Genomic DNA, 22,830 nt, shown 5'->3' with positions numbered 1-22,830 from the left:
CAGTCCAACTCTCACATCCATACGTGACCACTGGAAAAACCATAGCCTTTGACTAGACAGACCTTTGTTGGCAAAGTAATGTGTCTGCTTTTGAATATGCTATCTAGGTTGGTCATAACTCTCCTTCCAAGGAGTAAGCGTCTTTTAATTTCATGGCTGCAGTCACCATCTGCAGTGATTTTGGAGCCCCAAAAAATGAACTCTCTGACACTATTTCCACTGTTTCCCCATCTATTTCCCATGAAGTGATGGGACCAGATGCCATGATCTTAGTTTTCTGAATGTTGAGCTTTAAGCCAACTTTTTCATTCTCCTCTTTCACTTTCATCAAGAGGCTTTTGAGTTCTTCTTCACTTTCTGCCATAAGGATGGTGTCATCTGCGTATCTGAGGTTATTAATATCTCTCCTGGCAATCTTGATTCCAGCTTGTGCTTCTTCCAGCCCAGCGTTTCTCATGATGTACTGTGCATAGAAGTTAAATAAGCAGGGTGACAATATACAGCCTTGATGTACTCCTTTTCCTATTTGGAACCAGTCTGTTGTTCCATGTCCAGTTCTAACTGTTGCTTCCTGACCTGCATATAGGTTTCTCAAGAAGCAAGTCAGGTGGTCTGGTATTCCCATCTCTTTCACAATTTTCCACAGTTTATCGTGATCCACACAGTCAAAGGCTTTGACATAGTCAATAAAGCAGAAATAGATGTTTTTCTGGAACTCTCTTGCTTTTTCGATGATCCAGTGAATGTTGACAATTTGATCTCTAGTTCCTCTGCCTTTTCTAAAACCAGCTTGAGCATCTGGAAGTTCACAGTTCACGTATTGCTGAAGCCTGGCTTGGAGAATTTTGAGCATTACTTTACTAGCGTGTGAGATGAGTGCAATTGTGTGGTAGTTTGAGCATTCTTTGGCATTGCCTTTCTTTGGGGTTGGACCTTTTCCAGTCCTGTGACCACTGCTGAGTTTTCCAAGTTTGCTGGCATATTGAGTGCAGCACTTTCACAGCATCATCTTTCAGGATTTGAAATAGCTCAACTGGAATTCCATCACCTCCACTAGCTTTGTTCGTAGTGATGCTTTCTAAGGCCCACTTGACTTCACATTCCAGGATGTCTGACTGTAGGTTAGTGTCACACCTTCGTGGTTTTGTGGGTCATTAAGACCTTATTTGTACAGTTCTTCTGTGTATTCTTGCCATCTCTTCTTCATATCTTCTGCTTCTGTTAGGTCCATACCATTTCTGTCCTTTATGGAGCCCATCTTTGCATGAAATGTTCCCTTGGTATCTCGAATTTTCTTGAAGGGATCCCTAGTCTTTCCCATTCTGTTGTTTTCCTCTATTTCTTTGCATTGATCGCTGAGGAAGGCTTTCTTATGTCTCCTTGCTATTCTTTGGAACTCTGCATTCAGATGCTTATATCTTTCCTTTTCTCCTTTGCTTTTCGCTTCTCTTCTTTTCACAGCTATTTGTAAGGCCTCCTCAGACAGCCATTATGCTTTTTTGCATTTCCTTTCCATGGGGATGGTCTTGATCCCTGTCTCCTGTACAATGTCACGAACCTCTGTCCATAGTTCATCAGGCACTCTGTCTATCAGATCTAGTCCCTTAAATCTATTTCTCACTTCCACTGTATAATCATAAGGAATTTGATTTAAGTCATACCTGAATGGTCTAGTGGTTTTCCCCACTTTCTTCAATTTAAGTCTGAATTTGGCAATAAGAGTTAATTTTAGGCTGAGTCAAATAATTATCTTGAGTTTCTGGAACATTGAATAGATCTTCTGGATCCTGCCATTAAGACAATAAGTTGTCCAAAGGTCAGATTCTTTGAGAAGAATCTGAGAAGGCTGAGAAGTGCATAGATCACACTTTCTCAATGATTTCCCAACTCTCTAAAATATAGAGCTCTCTTAGCAATACTGACTCCATTTTGATTTTACTTTCACATTGGTCTCCAGTCTTTGGACCGATAAGGATCTGTCCTTGAAAGGAAACATTTATTTTCTGTCTTTAGAAAGAAAAGGAAGGGGGCAGTGTCTGCATTTGTTGCTGCTTTTGTTATATTTTATTATTTTTGTTTGTTTGTTTTTTGTTTGTTATATTTTATATTTGCATTTACTGCTTCTTAATTGCCTTTGGCTCAAAGTAACTTTTATGTCAAAGAGTCATATTTAGAGGTGACATTTTGGTTTCCAATAAGTCCTTCCTCTTAGACCTTCACTCTGATTTAGATGACCTTGAGTACTATAATAATACCACATTCAATCTATAAATATTTATTAAATACATAATGCCAGGCAGTATAGGCTTCCCTGATAGCTCAGTTGGTAAAGAATCTGCCTGCAAGGCAGGAGACCCTGGTTTGATTCCTAAGTTGGGAAGATCCACTGGAAAAGTGATAGGCTACCCAGTCCAGTATTCTTGTGCTGCCATTGTGGCTCAGCTGGTGAAGCCAGGCAGTGTACTAGATCTGGGATATATTTTAAGAAGACGCTATCTCTGACCTCACAGAGATCCTGCTCTACTGAGGAAGAAGGGAGCAAGTCAATAAACAGGCAATTACAATACATTGGAAGAAGTGCTATGGTCAGAGAAGGAGAAGGCTCTCTGGGGGTTTAGAGGAGGGGGAAATAACACAGTCAAGGGATAAGGAATGGGAGGTAGGGGAGAAGGCTTCTCAGAGAAATTGATGGAGTTTACCAGGAGAAGAGAAGGGCTGAAATGTTCTAGGTAGAGAGAATAGCATTTTTGATGTGTTCCAGGGCATGACTTACTTAAGAAACTAAAATAAATTAACCTTAGATTTGTCAGTTTGGATCAGTTCAGTCGCTCAGTCATTTCTGATGCTTTGATACCCCATGGACTGCAGCACACCAGGCTTCCCTGTCCATCACCAATTCCCAGAGCTTGCTCAAACTCATGTCCATCAAGTCAGTGATGCCGTCCAACCATCTTATCCTCTGTTGTCCCCTTCTCCTCCTGCCTTCAATCTTTCCCAGCATCAGGGTCTTTTCAAATGGGTCAGTTCTTCGCATCAGGTGGCCAAAGTATTGGAGCTTCAGCTTCAGCATCAAAGCTGTATATTGTCACCTTGCTTATTTAATTTATATGCAGAGTACATCATGCAAAATGCCAGACTGGATGAAGCACAAGCTGGAATCAAGATTGCAGGGAGAAATATCAATAACCTCAGATATGCAGATGACACCACCCTTATGGCAGAAAGCGAATGAATATTCAGGACTGATTTCCTTTAGGATTGAGTGGTTTGATCGCCTTGCAGTCCAAGGGACTCTCAAGAGTCTTCTCCAACACCACAGTCCAAAAGCATCAATTCTTCAGCACTCAGTTTTCTTTATGATCCAACTCTCACATCCATACACGACTACTGGAAAAACCATAGCTTTGACAAGATGGACCTTTGCTGGCAAAGTAACATTTCTGCTTTTTAATATGCTATCTAGGTTTGTCATAGCTTTTCTTCCAAGGAGCAAGTGTCTTTTAAATTTCATGGCTGCAGTCATCATCTGCATAGATTTTGGAGCCCAAGAAAATAAAATCTGTCTCTGTTTCCATTGTTTCCCTATCTATTTGCCATAAAGTGATGGGACTGGATGCCATGAGCTTCGTTTTTTGAATGTTGAGCTTTAAGCCAGCTTTTTCACTCTCCTCTTTCACTTTCAGCAAGAGGCTCTTCAGTTCCTCTTCACTTTCTGCCATAAGGGTGGTGTCATCTGCATATCTGAGGTTATTGATATTTCTCCCTGCAATCTTGATTCCAGCTTGTGCTTCATCCAGTCTGGCATTTTGCATGATGTACTCTGCATAAAAGTTAAATAAGCAAGGTGACAATATACAACTTTGACATACTCCTTTCCCAATTTGAAACCAGTCAGTTGTCCCATGTCTGGTTCTAACTGTGGCCTCTTGACCTGCATACAGATTTCTCAAGAGGCAGGTAAGCAACCTTAGAGGCTGCTGGGTCACAAACAGCTGCCAGCCCTGTGAGGGGGTCATTCAGGCAAGAGAACTAGGCTTTTTGCCACTTTCTGGGACGCTGTGTGCCCAGTGGGGCCCATTCTGTACTCCCCAGGCCCTGGGTATGGTTCCACACAGAAAATAACATGTCTGTGAGGAAGTTTCAAGATCTCGAAAAGCCTGTTAGAGAGTAATGCTCAGCCATAAAAAGGAATGAAATACTGCCATTTGCAGCAACATAGATGGACCTAGAGATTATCTACTAAGTGAAGTCAGATAAAGAGAAATATATGATATTACTTATATGTGGAATCTAAAAAAAGTGATACAAATGTACTTATTTACAAAACAGAAATAGACTCAGAGACACAGAGACAAACTTGAACGGGGGAGGAAGGGATAAATTAGGACTTTGGGATTAACACACACACACTACTATATACATATAATAATCAACAAGGACCTACTGTATAGCACAGAGAACTGTATTCAATATATTGTGATAACCTGTAATGTGATCATCTTTTTTCAGAAAAGAATCTTAAAAAAGACTATATAGAAACACATTTATGTGCTTCCCATGCAGTCCATGGGGTTTCAAAGAGTCGGACATGACTGAGTGACTGAACTGAACTGATGGGCTTCCCAGGCAGCATAGCGGTAAAGTATCCACCTGCCAACACAGGAGATACAGGAGACGCAGTTTCGATCCCTGCTTTGGGAAGATCCCCTGGAGTAGGAAATGGCAACCACTCCAGTATTCTTGCCTGGGAAATTCCATAGACAGAGGAGCCTGGTGGGCTACAGTCCATGGAGTTGCAAAAAGTCAGATACAGCTGAGCACGCACACAGGCACACACATGTACTGAGTCATTTTGCGGTACATATGAAACATTGTATATCAACTGTACTTCAATTTTAAAAAAGAAGGAAAAAAAGCCTAGAAGAACTTGTACATTTGCTTGCAGAAAGACTGCTGCTGCTGCTGCTAAGTCGCTTCAGTCGTGTCCGACTCTGTGCGACCCCAGAGATGGCAGCCCACCAGGCTCCCCTGTCCCTGGGATTCTCCAGGCAAGAACACTGGAGTGGGTTGCCATTTCCTTCTCCAATTGCAGAAAGACTAGAGGCTAATTAATACAAGTTTCTCAGCTGGAATTTTAGGCTGGAATTTTCCCAGCTCAGTTTAACAGTTGTGGATGAAAAAATTAATAGTCAATCTAAGAAAGGAATAGAAACTTTTATTAGAGCCAATCTAAGGATTCTAATCTGGGAGACAGTCTTTCAGAAAGCTCTGTTCCACCCATTAGAGGTCAAAGCATAGTTACGTAAGTTTTTGAGACAAATATACATCAAATGATGTATCATTGACAATTTACATAGTGCAGATCTGCACATACAAAGGAAGGAGTAGGTCATATGTCCTCACGGCCCATTACAAGGTTAAGAACGACGGCTATCTTTTTAAGGAGGTCTGGTTACTGCCAATGCACCACACACTCTCAAGGGGAGCAGGGAGACCCAAAGCTGCAAGGAAGTTTTTTGCTTAAATTTTTTCCTGTCTTGCCATAAAATAGGCATTTTATTTCATCACAGTGATGACTGATATCCTACTAATTAGAAATGTTGGTTCATTTTGTCCACTGGAAAAACCACACAAGATAAGAGCAGTGAGTTTCTGCTTTATTCAGGGACAGTACTGAGGACTGTGGCCCAGAAGACAGCCTCTCAGAGCCTCAAGGAACTGCTCCTAACAGGTAGGGGAGGGATCAGTATGTATACACATTTTTTGTGGAAAATTGTGTGTGCACGCACACGCTCATTTGTGTCCAACTCTTTGCGACCCTGTGGGCTGTAGTCTGCCAGGCTCCTCTGTCTATGGAATATTCCAAGCAAGAATACTGGAGCAGTTTGCCATTTCCTACTCCAGGGATCTTCCTGACCCGAGCGTCAAACTTGCCTCTCGGACATTGCAGGCAGATTCTTTACCACTGAGCTACGGGGAAAACACAGTAGAGAGGAAGGAAAAGCTTACTATTAATCACAAAGAAGAGATATCTCAAGGTAATGATTTTAGTGCTTATCTGTCTCTGTAAGGGAAGACGAAAGCTCTGGGTCATTGAAATCCTTCCTTAGATATGCATCTTAAGTACCTCGGGGCCCTTGCATCCAAAACACAGCTTGCATCCTCTTGCTTTTCTATCCTGAGTTCCCCTCAGGGCGCGCTGTCCCAGGGACTGCAGACCCGCTGTAAGTGGGGCTTGACTTAGCCCTTCATATAAGGAGATGAGGAGTGACGCTTTTTAAGAATAATTGTTATTGGATATAGTTAATTTGCAATGTTGTGTTGGTTTCAGGTGTTCAGCAAAGTGAATCACCCTTCCACATGTAGCCACTTTTTTTTAGACTGTCTTCCCATACAACCATTGCAGAGTACTGAGTTCACTGTGCTATACAGCAGGTTATTAGCCATCTATTTATAAATTGTTCTGTATATATGTCACTCCCAGTCTCCCAGTTTACCCTCCCCACCACCTTATCCCCCGGTAACCGTAAGTTTTCTATATCTGTACTTTGTTTACAAGTCATAGGTACATCTTTTAAATAACTCAAAGGATAAAATATATTTCTTTCTTAGAAGTCAGATTTATTCAGATATGATTTATATACAACATTCACTCTTATAAGTATGCAGTTCAATGATTTTTGACAAACACATTCAGTTGTGTAACTGTCACCATAATCAAGATACAGAACATTCCCATCACCCCAAAAAGTTCTCTTGTGTCCCTTTATAGTCAACCCATAACCCTACTCCCAGACCTTGCCAACCACTTATGTTTTATGTCCTATAATTTTGCCTTTCCAAGAATATCACAGAAATGGAATCATATAGTATGTTTTGCTGTGAATGTATATTTTCACTTCTTTTGGTTAAATACCTAGGAGTGAAACAGCTGGATAGTATGGTCTAGTGTTTAATTGTACCGGGAATTGCCCATGTGATTGAACTATTTTACATTCCCATCATCAGTGTGTGAGAATTCCAGTACTTAGGTTCAAGACTTTGTTTTTAGCAATACTAATAAGTGTGTAGTGGTATCTCATTTTGACTTTAATTTGAATTTCCTAATCAAATTATTCTTTTTTAATAAGCAATGTTTGTCTAGAGACACAGTGGGGTGTTTTTTTGTTTTGTTTTTTGGCCGTGCCACGAGGTATGCAGAATCTTGGTTACCTGATCAGGGATTGAACAGATGCCCCCTGCAGTGGAAACGTGGAGTCCTAACCACTGGCCAATCAGGGAAGTCCCTGGAAACAATGTTTTAAAACTTGAGGCATCCTAGGTTGCTGGGGAGATCTTTCCTAGTCATGTGGCTGCAGGGGCATGCACTTCCGGCCTCTGGTCAGGAGAGGGCAGGAGAGGACAGAAAAATGAGCTTCCCAGGTTTTGGACTGTCAGGGCCTGCATCAATAGTATAAAGATGCATTACTGCATTTATGGTTTTTCTCTCTGAACTGCTGAGATGCTACCTCGTGAGACTTGACTCCCCAGATTAATCTTCTAACGTGATTCAAGGCCACACCTCTTAACCAACCTTATAAAATCCTAGGGACTGAGCTACCCAACTGAACCACATTGGTAGAATCCTTAATAAGTATACCCTCCAATGTCACGCATCAGAGCTTGTGTTAGGGAGAACCATAGGCCACTAAGCTGGTAAACTCTGTTCTTCTCCAACTTTTCAGGAGCTGAGAGACTGAGGCAGGTCTTTGTGGGCGACAAGTCTCCAGACTCCAGTCGGCTACAGGACCTCCTCTCTAGGACCTGGATGGGGGCAGTTCAGACGGGGCACGGCATAGATCTTCTGGGGCAGGGGCTTCCGGGTACCCCCGAAGTTGTACTCCAACCTGAGCCCTGGGCTCCGCCCTGGCAGCTGGAAGGAAAAGGTCCCGAGGAGGGTGGCAAACATCAGAAAGAGTTTCATCCGAGCCAGCTAGTCCCCTAGGCACATCTGATGCCCTGGAAGCAGAAGGAAAGGTCATGAGGCAGCAGGTGGTCCTGCAGGGGTCCCATCACACCCCCCACCCACAACCAGTGCTGCACCCCATACCTGCGGAGAATGGTGGGAAGATGTCCCTGACCACAAAATTTCCATCCTTGTCCAGGAAGTGGCCAGGGTTGAACTGTCGAGGGGTCCACCAACACTCAGGGTCACAGAGCACAGCGGCCAGGTTGGGCAAGATGATGGTGCCCTGCAGAGACGAGCTGGTGTAGCTCAAGGAACTCAGTTGACCCAGCACCCAACCCTGACGCTGGGCTGACATGAGCTCAGAGAACACTAGGTGGGCAGGCGAGAGTCACCTGGGGCCAGGGAGCCCCAAAAGATTCAGCAGAGGGGCCCTCACAGAAGTGAAGTTGCTGGGCATTTCTCTCCTGGCTATGGGGCACCCACCTCCATCCTAAGACTCCCAGCCTGGGCTAGAGACACAGCTCCTGTCTCTGAGGAAGAGGGCCAGTGGCTGGTGGGCATGACCAGAGGGGACCAAGTCCTGCACAGGGCAACAAACAGTGGTGTGTGCGAGAGAGAGAGGAGGAATGGAGTGGCAGGCAGACAAAGGGTAAGGAAGACTGAGTAACGAGGCAGAGAGAGAAGAAGAGACAGAAAGCTTCACTCCTTAGAATTAGGGAGAGGAGAGGGTGACCTCTAACCCTAACCTGAGCCCTCACTCTACCTCAAAGAAGTGAGTGACTGGAAAGAGAATCAGACTGATCAGACCAGAGCAGATAGGAGCCAACACTTGCTGTTGGTGACTTCTGCTCCGTACCTCGCAGGCCCTGGGCTGAGCAAGAGGCCCAAGGGGAGCCAGGAAGGGGTTTGCTGTGGCCTCCGGGACCTGGGACACAGCCCCAGGGCTCTGAAGCAGGCCTCCTATTCTGCGGCTCTTTAACCAACACCAGAGAATCAAACCGGTCATCCCTGGGGGACTAGAGAACTGGCCACATGATTCTTGGTTTTGACAAAGACATCTTGAAATTAAAGACAAAAACTCAGCAGTTTGAAGCCTGCACACCAGAGAGAAGCCAATGAGGAGTGCAGAACACAGAGAATGTGTATACTTGCAGAAGCCCTCTCCCCTCTTTTTTCAGTTGATCTACTGAAGCCTACAGGGAGGGGCCTGACCCTAGCCATCCAGACCGACAGGCGCCCAGGCCTCCTGACTCCATGGCTTCAGGCAGAGGCTTTTGCACGGGAGGCACTTGCTCCTGCTGCTGCCTAAGCAGGCTGTTTCCTAGTTATGGTTCTGGGACTTCCGCCCCACACTCTGTTTTCCCTTCCTGGGATGAAGAAACCTCTGCATTACAGCAGTTCTTAACAACCTCCTTTGGATGCAAAGCCTCCGGGCAAGACGCTCTTTTCCCTTCAGAGTTATTTATGTCCTGTTTTGGGTGAGGTTCTGGACTTCTTGCAAAGTGGCTGAGCAACCTCAACTCGTGGAACTGGCTCAGACATAGCCAGTACTTACTCAACAAGGCCAACCCTCCCTCTCCTCCAAATTATAGAAACATCTGCCTGCTGGGTGCCTCCTGGGGACTTTAGCCCAACTTCTTCCCTGTAAATGGCAGCTTGGAGTTTATAATCAAATAGAATGTCTGAGGAGACGGGCTTGATTAGGGGCCGTTGCTGTTGTCACTGTCACGTGACTGTCGGAATGGTTAAGAACAGTTTAGGAATATCTGTAACATTTAATGATCTACTGCCACGCTTTGATTCTACTTTCAGGAGACATCTCTTGCCCAGGCTGGGAAAGCTGGATATTGATTCCAGGCTGTTAATGGTTCCCTGGAGCTCTTATCACAGAACAAACTCCTAGAATCAATTGGCAAGAATGGGCTATTAATAAGGAAATTTCTAATCCCAGATGGCATGAAACAGACCTGAACTCTAGTTCCCTCTTTTTCAATTTGACCTAATTTGGTATAACTCTTAGACCACCAGGGCCTGGGGCCTCCTACCAGACTAACAGCAGAATGAGTTGATGACATGGTCCTGTCCTTACAATCCAGGAGACATTTAACCTCTGAACCTGATGGTCAAATACTGCCAAGGACTGTTCAGTATTAGCCAACCTAACAGAACAATAGACAATGCAAAGCATCTCCATCCAACATGTTGGCTCATTTACTTTACAAAAATGGGATTTTTGGAGCAATATGAATGGCAGGGAGTATGGTAAAAAGGACCAAAAAAAAGTTGGAATCAGAAGGACATGAATTAAACTCAGTTAAGTTTCTTACTGTGTGTTTGGGGCAGTTACATGAGCTCTCATAAGCTATCTGTTTAAAAAAAGAATAACAATAGCAACAACATCAAAAAGACAGGATTATTATGAAGAAGAAAGTACATGGAGGCAGGGATCTCAAGTCTGAGCAAATTAATACGAATTTAATGATCACATCCTGCCAGGCCCTTGCAATCAAGTCTGCCCTGAACCACGGTAGTAAGAGTTGAACAAAGATTCTCATGATGGAGAAGACTGGGCTTCCATACCTTCTCTCTCACCATCATTTCCATAGTGTACCATCTTGTACCATCAAGGCTTCCAGCAAGAACAGGCTGGAGCATCAGTGCTGAGCCAAAGCCCCTTTCTGAGGGAAGGCTTGGGGCTCTAGCCATCACCTCCATGCACTGGGTGCCAAGATGAGAGACTCTGCCACATCTTTATTAAAATTGGCAACCTTACCATCTGTGCTTCTTTAAAATGACACCCCACTCCCCAAATGATTCTTGATACCTGGCATCCACTCCCCATGAAACCCTCTCTCCTTGAGGGTGGGCTGTCTGTAGTGACCCACTTCTGGCAAATAGAATATAGCAAAAGTCATGATATCATGTGAGACTAGGTTACAAAAAGACTAAGGCTTCTGTCTTCTCACTTGCTCTAATGGAGTTCAGCTGTTTTAAGCTCCCCTCTGTAGATTCCCAATGTCAAGAAACTGAGGGTGGCCTCCAGCCGACTGCCCAGAATCAAGCCTGAAGGTGTGGGACCTCCCTATGGAGCCTTCAGGGGAGACTGCAGCTGCAGCCCAACAACTTCATCATAGCATCATGAGAGAGACTAAATCAGAGCCATCTAGCTAAGCAGCACCTAGGCCCCTGACCCACAGACACTCAGATCTCTGACTCTCTGAAATGCTGTTGTTGTAAGTTGCTAAGTTTGGAGGTAATTTATTACATAGCAGGAAAGGTAGGCTTCCCAGGTGGTGCTAGTGGTAAAGAATCCACCTGCCAATATGGGAGATATAAGAGACACAGGTTCGATCCCTGGGTTAGGAAGATCCTCTGGAGGAGGGCATGGCAACCCACTCCAGTATTCCTGTCTGGAGAATCCCAGGGACAGAGGAGCCTGGTGGGCTACAGTCCATGGGGTCACAAAGAGTCAGACAGACTGAAGCAACTGAGCATGCAAAGAGAAGTAGACAGTTAATTCTTTTTTTTTTTTTTTCTGTTAAACAATGATTTTATTGCTTTAGTACAATACACAAATTTATGCAACCAGGGCAGAGGCTGTGGATGACTCGTATTTCCAATTAGCGGGTAGGACTCATTTGGTCTTGTAGTATCGAGCTAACCGGTGAATACGGCTCTCAATCAGAATCAGATGGAATTTAGCATCTTTATCCTTTCTGTTCCTCTCAAGATGCTTCCGAACAGCAACAGCTTTCTTAATTAAATGATAGAGATCCTCAGGGAGATCAGGAGCAAGTCCTTTGGACTTAAGAATTCTCAAGATTTTGTTGCCTGTCACAAAACGTACTTGTGCAACACCATGAGAGTCTCTCAGGATCACACCGATCTGTGAGGGAGTCAGGCCCTTCTTGGCCAGTTTGTAGATCTGCTCCTTCACGTCGTCAGAAGTGAGCTTCAGCCAGGTGGGGACACTGCGGCGGTAGGTCAGAGCCGACTGGGACAGGCCCTTCCCGGGAGCGTGCATGCGACCCATGATGGTGGCGGTGTGGCAGCAAAAGGCGACAGTTAATTCAATAAACATCTTTTACTTAGGATCTGTATGACAGTCATTGTGAAGACTGAATGCTGTAGTGGACACAAATCCTTTAACACAGTAAGGCTTGGCAGAGAGTAGGTAACTAGTTATTAGAAATTATTAGAACCCATTTCATGTCAGAAACCTGTCTCAAGTTGGATCACCAGAGAGCTATAAACCTCAACTCTATCTTTTTTTTTACTCCATACAAAAATGTATTCATGTCAAACTTACATCATTTAAAATGAGTTAGAGGTTAAAATTAAAAAAAATAAAATAAAATGAGTTAGAGGTAAGAAGCTACTATTTGGAAAAATATTCCTGTATCTTTTAAAAACTCCTACTTAAGGCACCACTCAATATATATTGTCTACTGGCCTTCAAAAATGTGTTATGAATGATGATCTTCATAACTTCTTGGAGGATAAGCCAAAGTTTTCCTCATACAGGTATGCTTGCTTTTATTACATGAGAGTCATAACTAATTTGGATTTCCTCTTTTGCCTTGACCCCAGGGTAGCTCAGACTCAAGTTTATGTACATATACAGTAGCTGTTTTCGACCTAAGTAGTTTTTAACTTTATTTCTCTATCTCTCCTTATTCAGTACTTGTCCTTTTAACCTCTAAAATCACTGAGGATGGTGATTGCAGCCATAAAATTAAAAGACACTTGCTCCTTGGAAGGAAATCTCTGACAAACCCAGACAGTATATTAAAAAGCAGAGACATTACTTTGCCGACAAAGGTCTGTATAGTCAAAGCTATGATTTTTTCCAGTAATCACATACAGATGTAAGAGTTGGACAGTAAAGAAGGCTGAGCACTGAAGAATTGATGCCTTCAAACTGTAGTGCTGGATAAGACTCTTGAGAATCCCCTGGACTGCAAGGAGATCAAACCAATCAATCTTAAAGGAACTCAACCCTGAATATTCATTGGAAGGACTGATGATGAAGCTGAAGTTCCAATACTTTGGCTACCTGATGCGAAGAGCCAACTCATTAGGAAAGACCCCGATGCTGGGAAAGATCAAAGGCAAAAGGAGAAAGGGACGACAGATGATGAGATGGTTGGATGGTATCACCAACTCAATGGTCATGAATTTGAGTGGACTCCAGAAGATAGTAAAGGACAGGGAAGCCTGGTGTGCTGCAGTTCATGGGGTCACAAAGAGTTGGACCTGACTTAGCGGCTGAACAATAACAGCCTCTTAACCTAATTATAAAATGAAAGAAACTAGACAGGCATTTCCAAGGACATAATATAAAATGCAGACCAAGCCTAAGGCACATAAAGTGCAAATGGCCTAAAAGTTTATAAGAAGGGTTAAGAAATACAAAACACCCATTTGGTGGAATATTATGCAGCCATTAATAGTGATGTGGACCAGTTGTGTTCAAACTGTGGTCCTGGGACCCAAAGCATCACCACCACCTGGGAACCTGTTAGAAAGGTAAATTCTCAGGGCTCACCCCCAGTACTCTGGGAATGGAGCCCAGAAATGTCCATTTTTGGGCTTCCCTGGTGGCTCAGACAGTAAATAATCTGCGTGCAATGAGGGAGACCCAGGTTTGATCCCTGGGTCAGGAAGATCCTCTGGAGAAGAGCATGGCTACCTACTGCAGTATTCTTGCAAGGAGAAGCCTGGTAGGCTACGAGTCCATGGGGCCACAAAGAGGTGGACACAAGTGAACACCAACACTTTATTTCTTTCTAATGTACATTTTAGTAAGCCCTGCAGGTGATTCTGGAAGTTTGAGAACCAATACTGAAGAAGAATCAGAATAATGAGTTAACTGACGTGAAGGATTCAGAATTACATATTCAGCATAATCATAGATATATAAAAAATGTGGACAGGAAAGATTGGAAAGAAGAACATTAAAATATGTGCAGGGGTACTTCTGAACAGTGCAGAACATTTAAAAATATCCCTAAATGAGTATATTCTTTCACAATCGTAACCTTCTTGTCTGGAAAGCCATAGATGGAGATGGATGCGTGGATGATTGACAGAGAGCCGGCAGACAGGCAGAAGCTGGAGCGGGTGGCTGTGCTGGGCAGGCTGTCCAGCAAAGGGTGCTTTCTGCAGGCGCTGGATCAGTCATGAGGTCACACGGGGGCCACCTACCTTGGGCACAGGATGGCCATGCACATGAGTGGAGGTCACACACTGGCACACGGCACTTATGCAACACTGCTGAGGCGCTGTGCCTCATGGAGGAGGGTGCAGATGTGGGGCAGTTGCTCGTGGTCCTTGTAGCAGATGGCTCCGGAGGTGCCCAGCACTGTGTCCAGTTCCTGCTGCACCCTCTCTGCCGGCAGCTCCACGTGGGTGCCAGGACGGTGCTGCAGCCCAGCCTCCCCACCGTCCTGGTCTGCACCCAGAGATCACCATGGAGACTCAGGGCACCCAGAGATCACCATGGAGACTCAGGGCACCCAGAGATCACCATGGAGACTCAGGGCTCCTAGGTCGCCTCACCTCACCCAGCCACCCTTGGTCCCAACAGTGACAGGCTCTCTCTAAGGCGGAGCTCGTGAACAAGATTTTGCAGGGTTTGCTTCTCCAGGGGTTCTGGAGGGAAGGAGAAGGATCCATATGTGAATACCCACTGTGTACCAGGTTTTCTATCTACAAGGAGTCCTATGGAGTAGGAACGGTTTTCTCCATTTTACAGACAGGAAAACTGAGGCTGCGACCAGACAGGTATTCTGCTGAAGGTCACAAGACTGGTGGAACCAGGATGTGAACTTAGATCATGGTTAGTCGGTCCCTGAGAGAACTCTAGCCACATTTTCTTTGTGATCTTGAGTACAGGGCCTGGCACTTAGAGGTACTGAATCAGTACTGAATGAGTGAAATAATACCACCTCATCTCACACTGGTTCTAAGTGGTTGAATTACTTACCCAGGATCACTCACTAAGTAGCCAGGAATAGAAGTCCCCTCCCTGCCCCCTCTCCCCCTTCTAATTCAAAGTCATGAACACTTTCCACACCACAGGGGTCAGAGCAGGGGCCCCCTTCCCAGGGCTATAGACCAAAGCCAGTGACGGGGGCCAGTGCCTTCAGCCCAGAGGCCCACAGCCCAGGGGCAGTCAACAGGGTGTACCCACTGGCCCCCTTAACCTGGATGGCTCCATGTTGGATCATGTAGATGAGCACCCAGTACAGAGTGGTGCCCGTGGTGTCAGTGCCTCCCAGAAACAGGCCGACCACCACCTGGATCAGGTTGTCTTCATTGAATGTGGAGACAGGGTCGTCCGTGGCCTAGTGGGTAGGCGGTGGAGAGGGCAGCTCCAGGTCTGAAGCTCTCCTTTAACAGAGCCCTGGGGTCTCCCTGAGTGAGGCCTAGCCAGTCCCTAGACTTGTGACCAGAATTCTCTGGGTAGAGGGAACTGCCCCAGGGGTGCTGGCTCTGACATCAGCTAGGTCCCCTGCTTCCCACCCTACCCATGTCTGCAGGAGCCAGCACTGGCCTGGGAGAAGAAGGGAAGAAAAACCCAAATGGCGGCTGCTTTGGTGAGCTCTGAAAGATTTGAGGCCAGGGTGAGGACCTGAGGCCATGGCTTTGAAATGAGATGCAGCTGGGAAGACTGCCCCTCTGCACCTCCCCCCAACCCCATCCCTCCCCCTGCTCCGGCCCTCCCCGCCACCTCCAGCCCTCTGCAGCCCTCTCAGGCCCACCTTGATGATCTGGGCCAGGTAGCAGCTGATGAAGTCCTTGGGGGCTTCAGATGTCCTGAGTTTGTGCCTCCTGATCTCCCGGTGGATATAGCCCCACACAGCCTTCTGGTACCTAAACATCTCCCGGTAGGGGCCAGGCAGGCAGCGGAAGGCCCAGGGGAACAGGTCGTTTAGCTGTGGGGTAAGAGGCCTCCCCAGGGGCTGCTCAGGTGCTGACACTGAGTCAGGGGAACTGAGAACGTTGTTGGGGATGCTGAAGGGGGCTGAGACCTCTGATGTGGGCATCCCAGAAGGAACCCAGAAACAGGCCCTGTGGCCCTCCCCCTGCCTAACTGACACTCACCTGGCTATGCCCTGGCCGAGGCCCCTGCCTGCATCAGACCCGCAGCTGTCCAATGACCCGCACACCTGCCTCCTTGACAAAGGCCAGGCCAAAGTTGATGGCTTAAATCAGTTCCTGGAAGAAGGGATCCTCCGAGAGGAAGTGGCGGCCGAACACGAGAGCCCCAGTGACTCTGGCCGTGGATCTGACAATGGGTGCCTGAGGGTCAAAGGGTCCACCTGAGAGCAGAGGGGCAGGGCTCAGAGTGAGGAGGCAGAGAGCACTGCGCCGAGCGCTCCTCCAGGCTGTATATGGCTGCTCATTGCCTCATTCATTCATTCTCAGTCCTCGGTTGTTCCCTCAGCAAATGATTACTGAGCACCATCTATGGGCCAGGCTTCGTGATACAGGTGCTGGGTTTGCAAGGAGAGGTATTGGAGACACACACCACTTTAAACACACTAGAATGTGGGGCAGGTGTGTCCCAGCTGGGAGCAAAGGATGCAAGGACCTGGGATTCAGGGAGGGCTGCTTAGCAGGTGATGTCAGCCAGGTCTGAGAGGAGCTGGGGTTTCTCACAGGGAGGGAAGGGGTGTGGATTAGGATATTCTAGAGAGAGGAGGAAAAGCATGTGCAAAGGGTCTGTGGTGTAAAAGGCCCGAGATGTTGGGGGAGGACATTTCCCCATCTGTAGAGAAGGGCTTCAGGCTTCCCCAAAGACTGGACATTATGGGCCTGTGTCCACCTACCTGCCCACACTATAGAAATTCCTGATTTACTGATGTAGCATAAGTCCCCTCCTGGACCTGCAAAGGGTCCACTCCTCTACACTTGCACACGCACACACACACACAGTTCAGCCTCCCTGCAGGAGTGTGCTGCGTGCTGCAGGGACTGGGGGGCTGTCCAGGCCGCTCCTCACCCTGTTCCCGGTGGAAGGCCTCGACCAGCCCTGCTGCCTCTTCCTGCAGCCTCAGCTCCAGCGCCAGTGGGCCTCAGCCCAGCCCCTGCAGCGCGGCCAGGCAGAAGCGTCTCTACTGCCGCCGCGTGTGCCCATTGCTGCAGATGACCCCTGGGTCAGGGGTGCGGCATGTCCAGCAGTCCCTCCCAGCCTCCCTGGCCAAAGCTGCCTGGCTTGCACCCAGGTGGGGAGGGCAGACCCCTGGCGGCCTTCCCAGTCAGCTCTGGGATGGTGCTCTGGCTGGCCAGCCGGCCAGTGAGGGGCATCTGCGGCTCGTGGGATCTGTGAGCCTGGTGCCGTCCAGGCTCAGCTGTGCCCTCCTCCCAGGCTGCCAACCTGATTTTTCCTTTAAGAGTCCCCACAGGAACTGGAGGAGGAGATAAAGAAAGGAAGGGAGGACAGGGCCTGGCGGGGAGAGCAGGGGGCGGAGGGCATTCGCTGAGCCAGGTGCTGTACTGGGCACCTTTGGGTGTGTGGCTCACTTAACCTCCCCCCTGCCCTGTCCCTGGGAGGCGAGAGCAGTCAGTCTCCCCATCTAACAGATGGGTACACTGAGGGACAGAGAGTGAGTGCCTCATCTGGAGTGGAGCTGAAACGACCCAGGTCTTTTTAACCCCCTGAGCTGGTTCCTCCCCATGCCACCCCCACCCCTCGCACGGGGTTATCTGAGGAGACCTGAGTCCTCCCAGCAGGTTCCTCCATGTCAACAATTCTGGGTCACCCCACTGGACCCCTGTGTGCAGTCACCACCCAGCCACCCCGTCCCCAGCAGGAAGGGCAGCCTTGCCTCTTTCTCCAGCTAGGTCCTGGAAGAGTAGGGTGAGGGGCCAGCCTGAGAGCTGCTCTGAGTGGGAGACCAGGGCTTTCTTCACCGCCTGGAAGCTGCACAGCACCACCACCGGCGTGGGGCCAACCCACACTGTGAACACGTGGCCATGAGTCTGGGCCAGCTGCGGAGAGACAGGGTCTCAGGTTGCAGAGACAGCTCAGCTGACCCCATTCTCCGCACCTTCCTTTTGGCATGAATCCCCTCCTTCTCACACCCAGTACTCACCTTCTCAGAGCACTCACCACCCATTCATCAGATAAGCCAAACCCCGGGTTCCCACAGCGGGGGTGCCAGCGGGGGTCACATCACAGGCTCCCTGTGGGCTTAGCATAGTCAGGGCCCAGCACTTACACACGTGGTGTCTGATCGTTGAACCTCAACAACCCTGGGAGTTGGGTATGTTCCACCCATTTTACAGATGATATTAAATTATCACTATACTTTCTCCAGAGCTTAGTGTCTGGTGTGGCCTTTACACAGATTACTTTAGCTTTAGCGCACCATCAGTGTGTATATGAGGCACGTATTTTATGACAATGGAGGCCAGGGAATTCCCTGGTGGTCCTGTGGTTAGGATTCCATGCTCTCACTGCTGGGGGCCAGATTCAATTCCTGGTGGGGGAATGAAGATCCCACAAGCTGCTCAGCACAGCCAATAAAACAAGAAGAAGAGGAAGAAGAAAGAGAAGAAAATGGAGGCCAATAAAGAAAGTGAAAGACCAGAACCTCACACCCAGGACCCATGACTCTCAGTGCAGTGCTTTTCGGGGAGCCTGGGAATCATGGTTATCGCATATCTTCAACCAGAATTTTTAAGAATACTTAGTTGTCATCAATGAGAGTTGAGCCTTGTCATGCAGAAGGGAATTGTCTCCAGCCCTCCAGCTCTCATGGGAAGTATGGACTGATGCTGAAGGTGAAGCTCCAATACTTTGGCCACCTGATGCAAAGAACTGACTCATTCGAAAAGACCCTGATGCTGGGAAAGATTGAAGGCCGGAGGAGAAAGGGATGACAGAGGATGAGATGGTTGGATGGCATCACTGACTCAATGGGCATGAGTTTGAATAGGCTCCAGGAGTTGGTGATGGACAGGGAAGCCTGGCATGCTGTAGTTCACGGAGTCGCAAAGAATCGGACACGACTGAGCGACTGAACTGAACTGAACTGAACTCCAGTTCTCAGCAACAAATCAGTTTTGGCCTGGATTTCAAACCCCTCTCCTTGCAACAGAAGCCCTTCTACTGATGGGATCCACCCAACCCAGAAAGGGCCTTAATGCCACAGCATTACTTGAGTATACCTTTGGGGGTCCCAATCTCCCCAATTCCCAACCCAAGTGGCTTTTCAGAAAATGGCTTCCAGCCACAAATAGTACTGCCTTGGAGCAGAGTCTGATGAAAGAGTGTTCTCCATCTCGTTACATTGGCAGTGGAGCTCTGCCTCAGGATCCTCTTGGCTGAGCTCTGGGCAAAGTCCTTACACTCTGTTTGCAGTCCCCCAACAGCCCTGCACTGGATAGATGAGGAAACCACGGCTCGAGGCCATAACGTCGGTGAACGGCAGGAGCAGGATCCACCCTGATGTGTGTCTGAGCCCCGTTCCTTACTTCTAGTGCCAGGCTTTCTTCCTGCAAACTTATCATATGCAAAAGTTTAGGTGATTTGCATCATCTTCTGGCCAAGAGGCCTGTTAACATTTTAAGAAACTTATTTTTCTCTAAAGGTGATTATTCTAAAGTCAGGCGCCACCCTCCAAAAGCATTAGATAAAGTTGCATTCCTATAGGGCAAAGTTGTGGTAGGCTATAACAAGAAAAAGAATTAACTCAAGGGTCCAAGGTTACAAATATTAAAGCTACTACTTACACCAATTATATTAATCAATACACTGCCAGGGACACAGCAGGTAAGGGATATGGAGACTTAGCAGCAAACATTGGCCCAATAAGTGAAAAACCCTTCACCAATACAATTTCTAATCAATCTTTTAACTGCTCAAAAGAATCTGTATTTAGACAGTTTAGAACATCTCATGCCTCTCACAGTTGGGAGGCTCTGAGCAATCACATGTGGCCGGAAAAACCTATTCAGGCAGGCTAGAGGACTTCCAAAGGAGTTTGTAGGTTGAAACACTATCACACCCAGGAACTTTATTAACTGGAGCTGTAAGTTAACTGTTTTTTCAGAGAGAGGTAGTGGGGGACAGCCCCCCTGGAAAGTCAGAGGTGTAGGCGAGAGCACAAAGCAGAAAGTAGGCAGACTCTGGTTTTGGGGGTAGATGCTCGAGAATTTCCAGGGGTACTCCTGAGGCTCTATCCCACCTTTGCATATGCCGAGCCTCCTTCCTCATGACCTTTGCCATGGGCGGAGTTCCTCACGCTGGATCCCGGCAGTGATAGAATTCCAGTTGAGATATTCCAGATCCTGAAAGATGATGCTATGAAAGTGCTGCACTCAATATGCAATATGCCGGGAGATGGCTCCCGGCACCTAGGCTGAGGGGGAGGGTCCGTGTGCCCACCCCTCCGGAGGGCCTCCAACTCAGGACAGATTCCCTACCTGGAGCAGCGTTGCCGGGTGCAGCTGAAAGCTTAGTTGCCACGGGTTTCCAAGGATGGGGAAGGGGAAGGAATCAGGAGGAAGGTGGTTCCTTTCCCAGTAGATGATGCTGAATTTCAGGAGCAGGAAAGAGGCGGCCAGTAAAGCCAGCCAAATGAGCAGGGGGCACATGTCGGGCCTGCACCTCCCTCCCCTTGGCCTCCAGCCCTGGCTGCAGTGCGCCCCAGCCGTTTCTTTAGTCCTCCCTGGCCACCCTCCTCTCTCCACTGCCTGACCTCTGCTTTTATGCCAGCACTCTCAGGCAGTGTCATGAAGGGAGGCAACCCCAGGAGTCTTCTCATAATGGAATAAATCCATTTGGTCACACCGGTCACACTGGTCACACCCAGCCTGCTACTCAGCAGGGCCACAGGGCTCTGGCCTGCAACAGGTTGGGACACCTTCACTCCCAGAGCAGCCTCACCCCTGGCCCGTGAAGCTCAGCCCCTCTCAGTTGACTGCCCAGGTCAATCCAAGGAAGACGGGGCAGTCACTGGCTGCGGCATGGTCTCCCTGCAGGAGATGCTCTTCTGGCTCAGCACGACGCCAACTGGGCTTGACTGTCTTGCTCTCCTCTGCCCAGGTGCTAAGCAGCCTCTCTGGAGGCCCCACCAACCTCCCAATCCCAGCCCCATCCTCTAGCCAGTTGGGACTCTTTACCTGCCCAGGGGTGACCACGTTTGTCACTTGTTGCGTTCTGTAACCTCTGCTTTTATCTCAGTTATCCTGGAGTCAGATGGTGAAGTCTAAATCCTAGTCCTCCCCTCACTGGCTGGGGACCTTGGGCAAGTTTTCAGCCTCCCCTGCCTTGGTTTTCTCATTTGTACGATGGAGATGTTAATTTTAGGCACGGCCTCAGAGAATTGTTGTGCCAGGTGTGGAAGGAAATAAATGGTATGCTCGAGTAAACTGAGGATAGTTTAATGAAGAGATGATGCAGGGAGCTTAAATCAGGTGCTCTGTGAACCTAGAGGGGTGCGATGGGGTGGGAGGTGGGAAGGAGGTTCAAGATGGAGGGAACATATATATACCTATGGCTGACTCATGTTGATGTATGGCAGAAACCTGCACAATATTATAAAGCAATTATCCTCCAGTTACAAATAAACAAAAGTTAAAAAAAAGATTTACAATGGTGTGTGGGCAGGGGTTAGGGGAATCACAAGGCACAGTGCAGTGCTCAGGGCAGCCACGTGGGGGAGTCCTGTCCACTAGAGAGGAGAAGGGCCTTGATTAATGGATGCAGACTTTGAGTTCAGGAAGATGGAAAAGTTCTGGAGATGGATGGGGGAGATGGCTGCACAGCAGTGTGAATGTACTTAACGCCACTGAACTGTACACTTCAAAGTGATTTAAATTGTAAGCTTTATGTTGTGTACATCTTACCCCAATTTTAAAAAAAAAAGTCAAGGGACGGAGATGTGAGCAGATCCTGGAGCCCATCGTTTGGTGGAGACCCCCCAGCAACTCTTGGTGGGTCACTGACCAGAGCTCTGGCCTTCAGTAGTGGGATGTAGCTGTTTATGGCAACCCTGCAGGAAATAAATACCCCATCCTCACTCTGCTCCACCCTCTGATGTCTCTAAAGTAATGTGCCTCCCAGTCTCCCGTTGGTCAAATCCAATTAAAAACTGTAGAGAAACCCGGTAGCAAATGTAAAGTTGTGCTGCTGCTTTGGAAACAATCTAGTCCCAGATGGTTCATCACAGCTGTGTGATCCAGCAATTCCACTCTCTAGGCATACACCCAAAAGAAATGAAAACATGTGTTCACACCAAGATGTGTACACAAGTGCTCACGGCAGCATCATTTGTAACGGCCCAAAATGATGAATGGTCCTCAGACCTCACTCTGCATGTGGAAACTCTTCACTACCTCCGTCCCCACAGTCAGTGCTTCTTCATCTCTTATGCCTTCATTCACACAGTTCTCTCTGCCTGGAGGCCCTTCCCACATGTCTCCTCCTCTGGAAGTTTCATCTGTCTTCAAGGACTATCTCATCTGGATATAATGACAAGGATGCTCCCCCCACAGGACTGTTAGGAGGATGAGCTGAGACAATGCGAGATAAAAGTGCTTGTGAATAACGTACATGCCAGTACAAATATTGTCACTGCTGCAGTTTCCACAAAACTACCGCCTTCTGCTTTTCATACATTGCCTTCCCCTCTCCAACATGTCATATTCCTTCTTTCTCAAATTATTGCTTAAGAGATTAAGTGTTAGTGTGAAGTCGCTCAGGTGTGTCCCACTCTTTGCCACCCCATGGATGATAGCCAACCAGGCTCCGGGTCCATGGGATTTTCCAGGCAAGAATACTGGAGTGGGCTGCCATTTCCTTCTCCAGGGGATCTTCCCAACCCAGGAATCGAACCCAAGTCTCCTGCATTGCAGACAAACGCTTT

General features: G+C 47.5%; 1 protein-coding gene and 1 pseudogene across 1 annotated transcript; both read right to left on the bottom strand.

The window, feature by feature from the left end:
• Window positions 1–7,780: 7,780 nt before the first annotated feature.
• LOC102286162 (cytochrome P450 2J2-like) lies at window positions 7,781–15,999 on the bottom strand (annotated as a pseudogene).
• Window positions 11,483–12,001, bottom strand: LOC106701537 (small ribosomal subunit protein uS15). The gene has a single exon (XM_070378704.1). The coding sequence runs from the start codon at window positions 11,979–11,981 to the stop codon at window positions 11,583–11,585; it is 399 nt and encodes a 132-aa protein (XP_070234805.1). The 5' UTR covers window positions 11,982–12,001; the 3' UTR covers window positions 11,483–11,582.
• Window positions 16,000–22,830: the final 6,831 nt, after the last annotated feature.

The sequence above is a fragment of the Bos mutus genome, chromosome 1, assembly GCF_027580195.1.
Source record: "Bos mutus isolate GX-2022 chromosome 1, NWIPB_WYAK_1.1, whole genome shotgun sequence".
Taxonomy (NCBI): Eukaryota; Metazoa; Chordata; class Mammalia; order Artiodactyla; family Bovidae; genus Bos; species Bos mutus.
The sequence above is the reverse complement of the archived record's forward strand: the minus strand, read 5'-3'. Positions and strand labels throughout refer to the sequence as shown.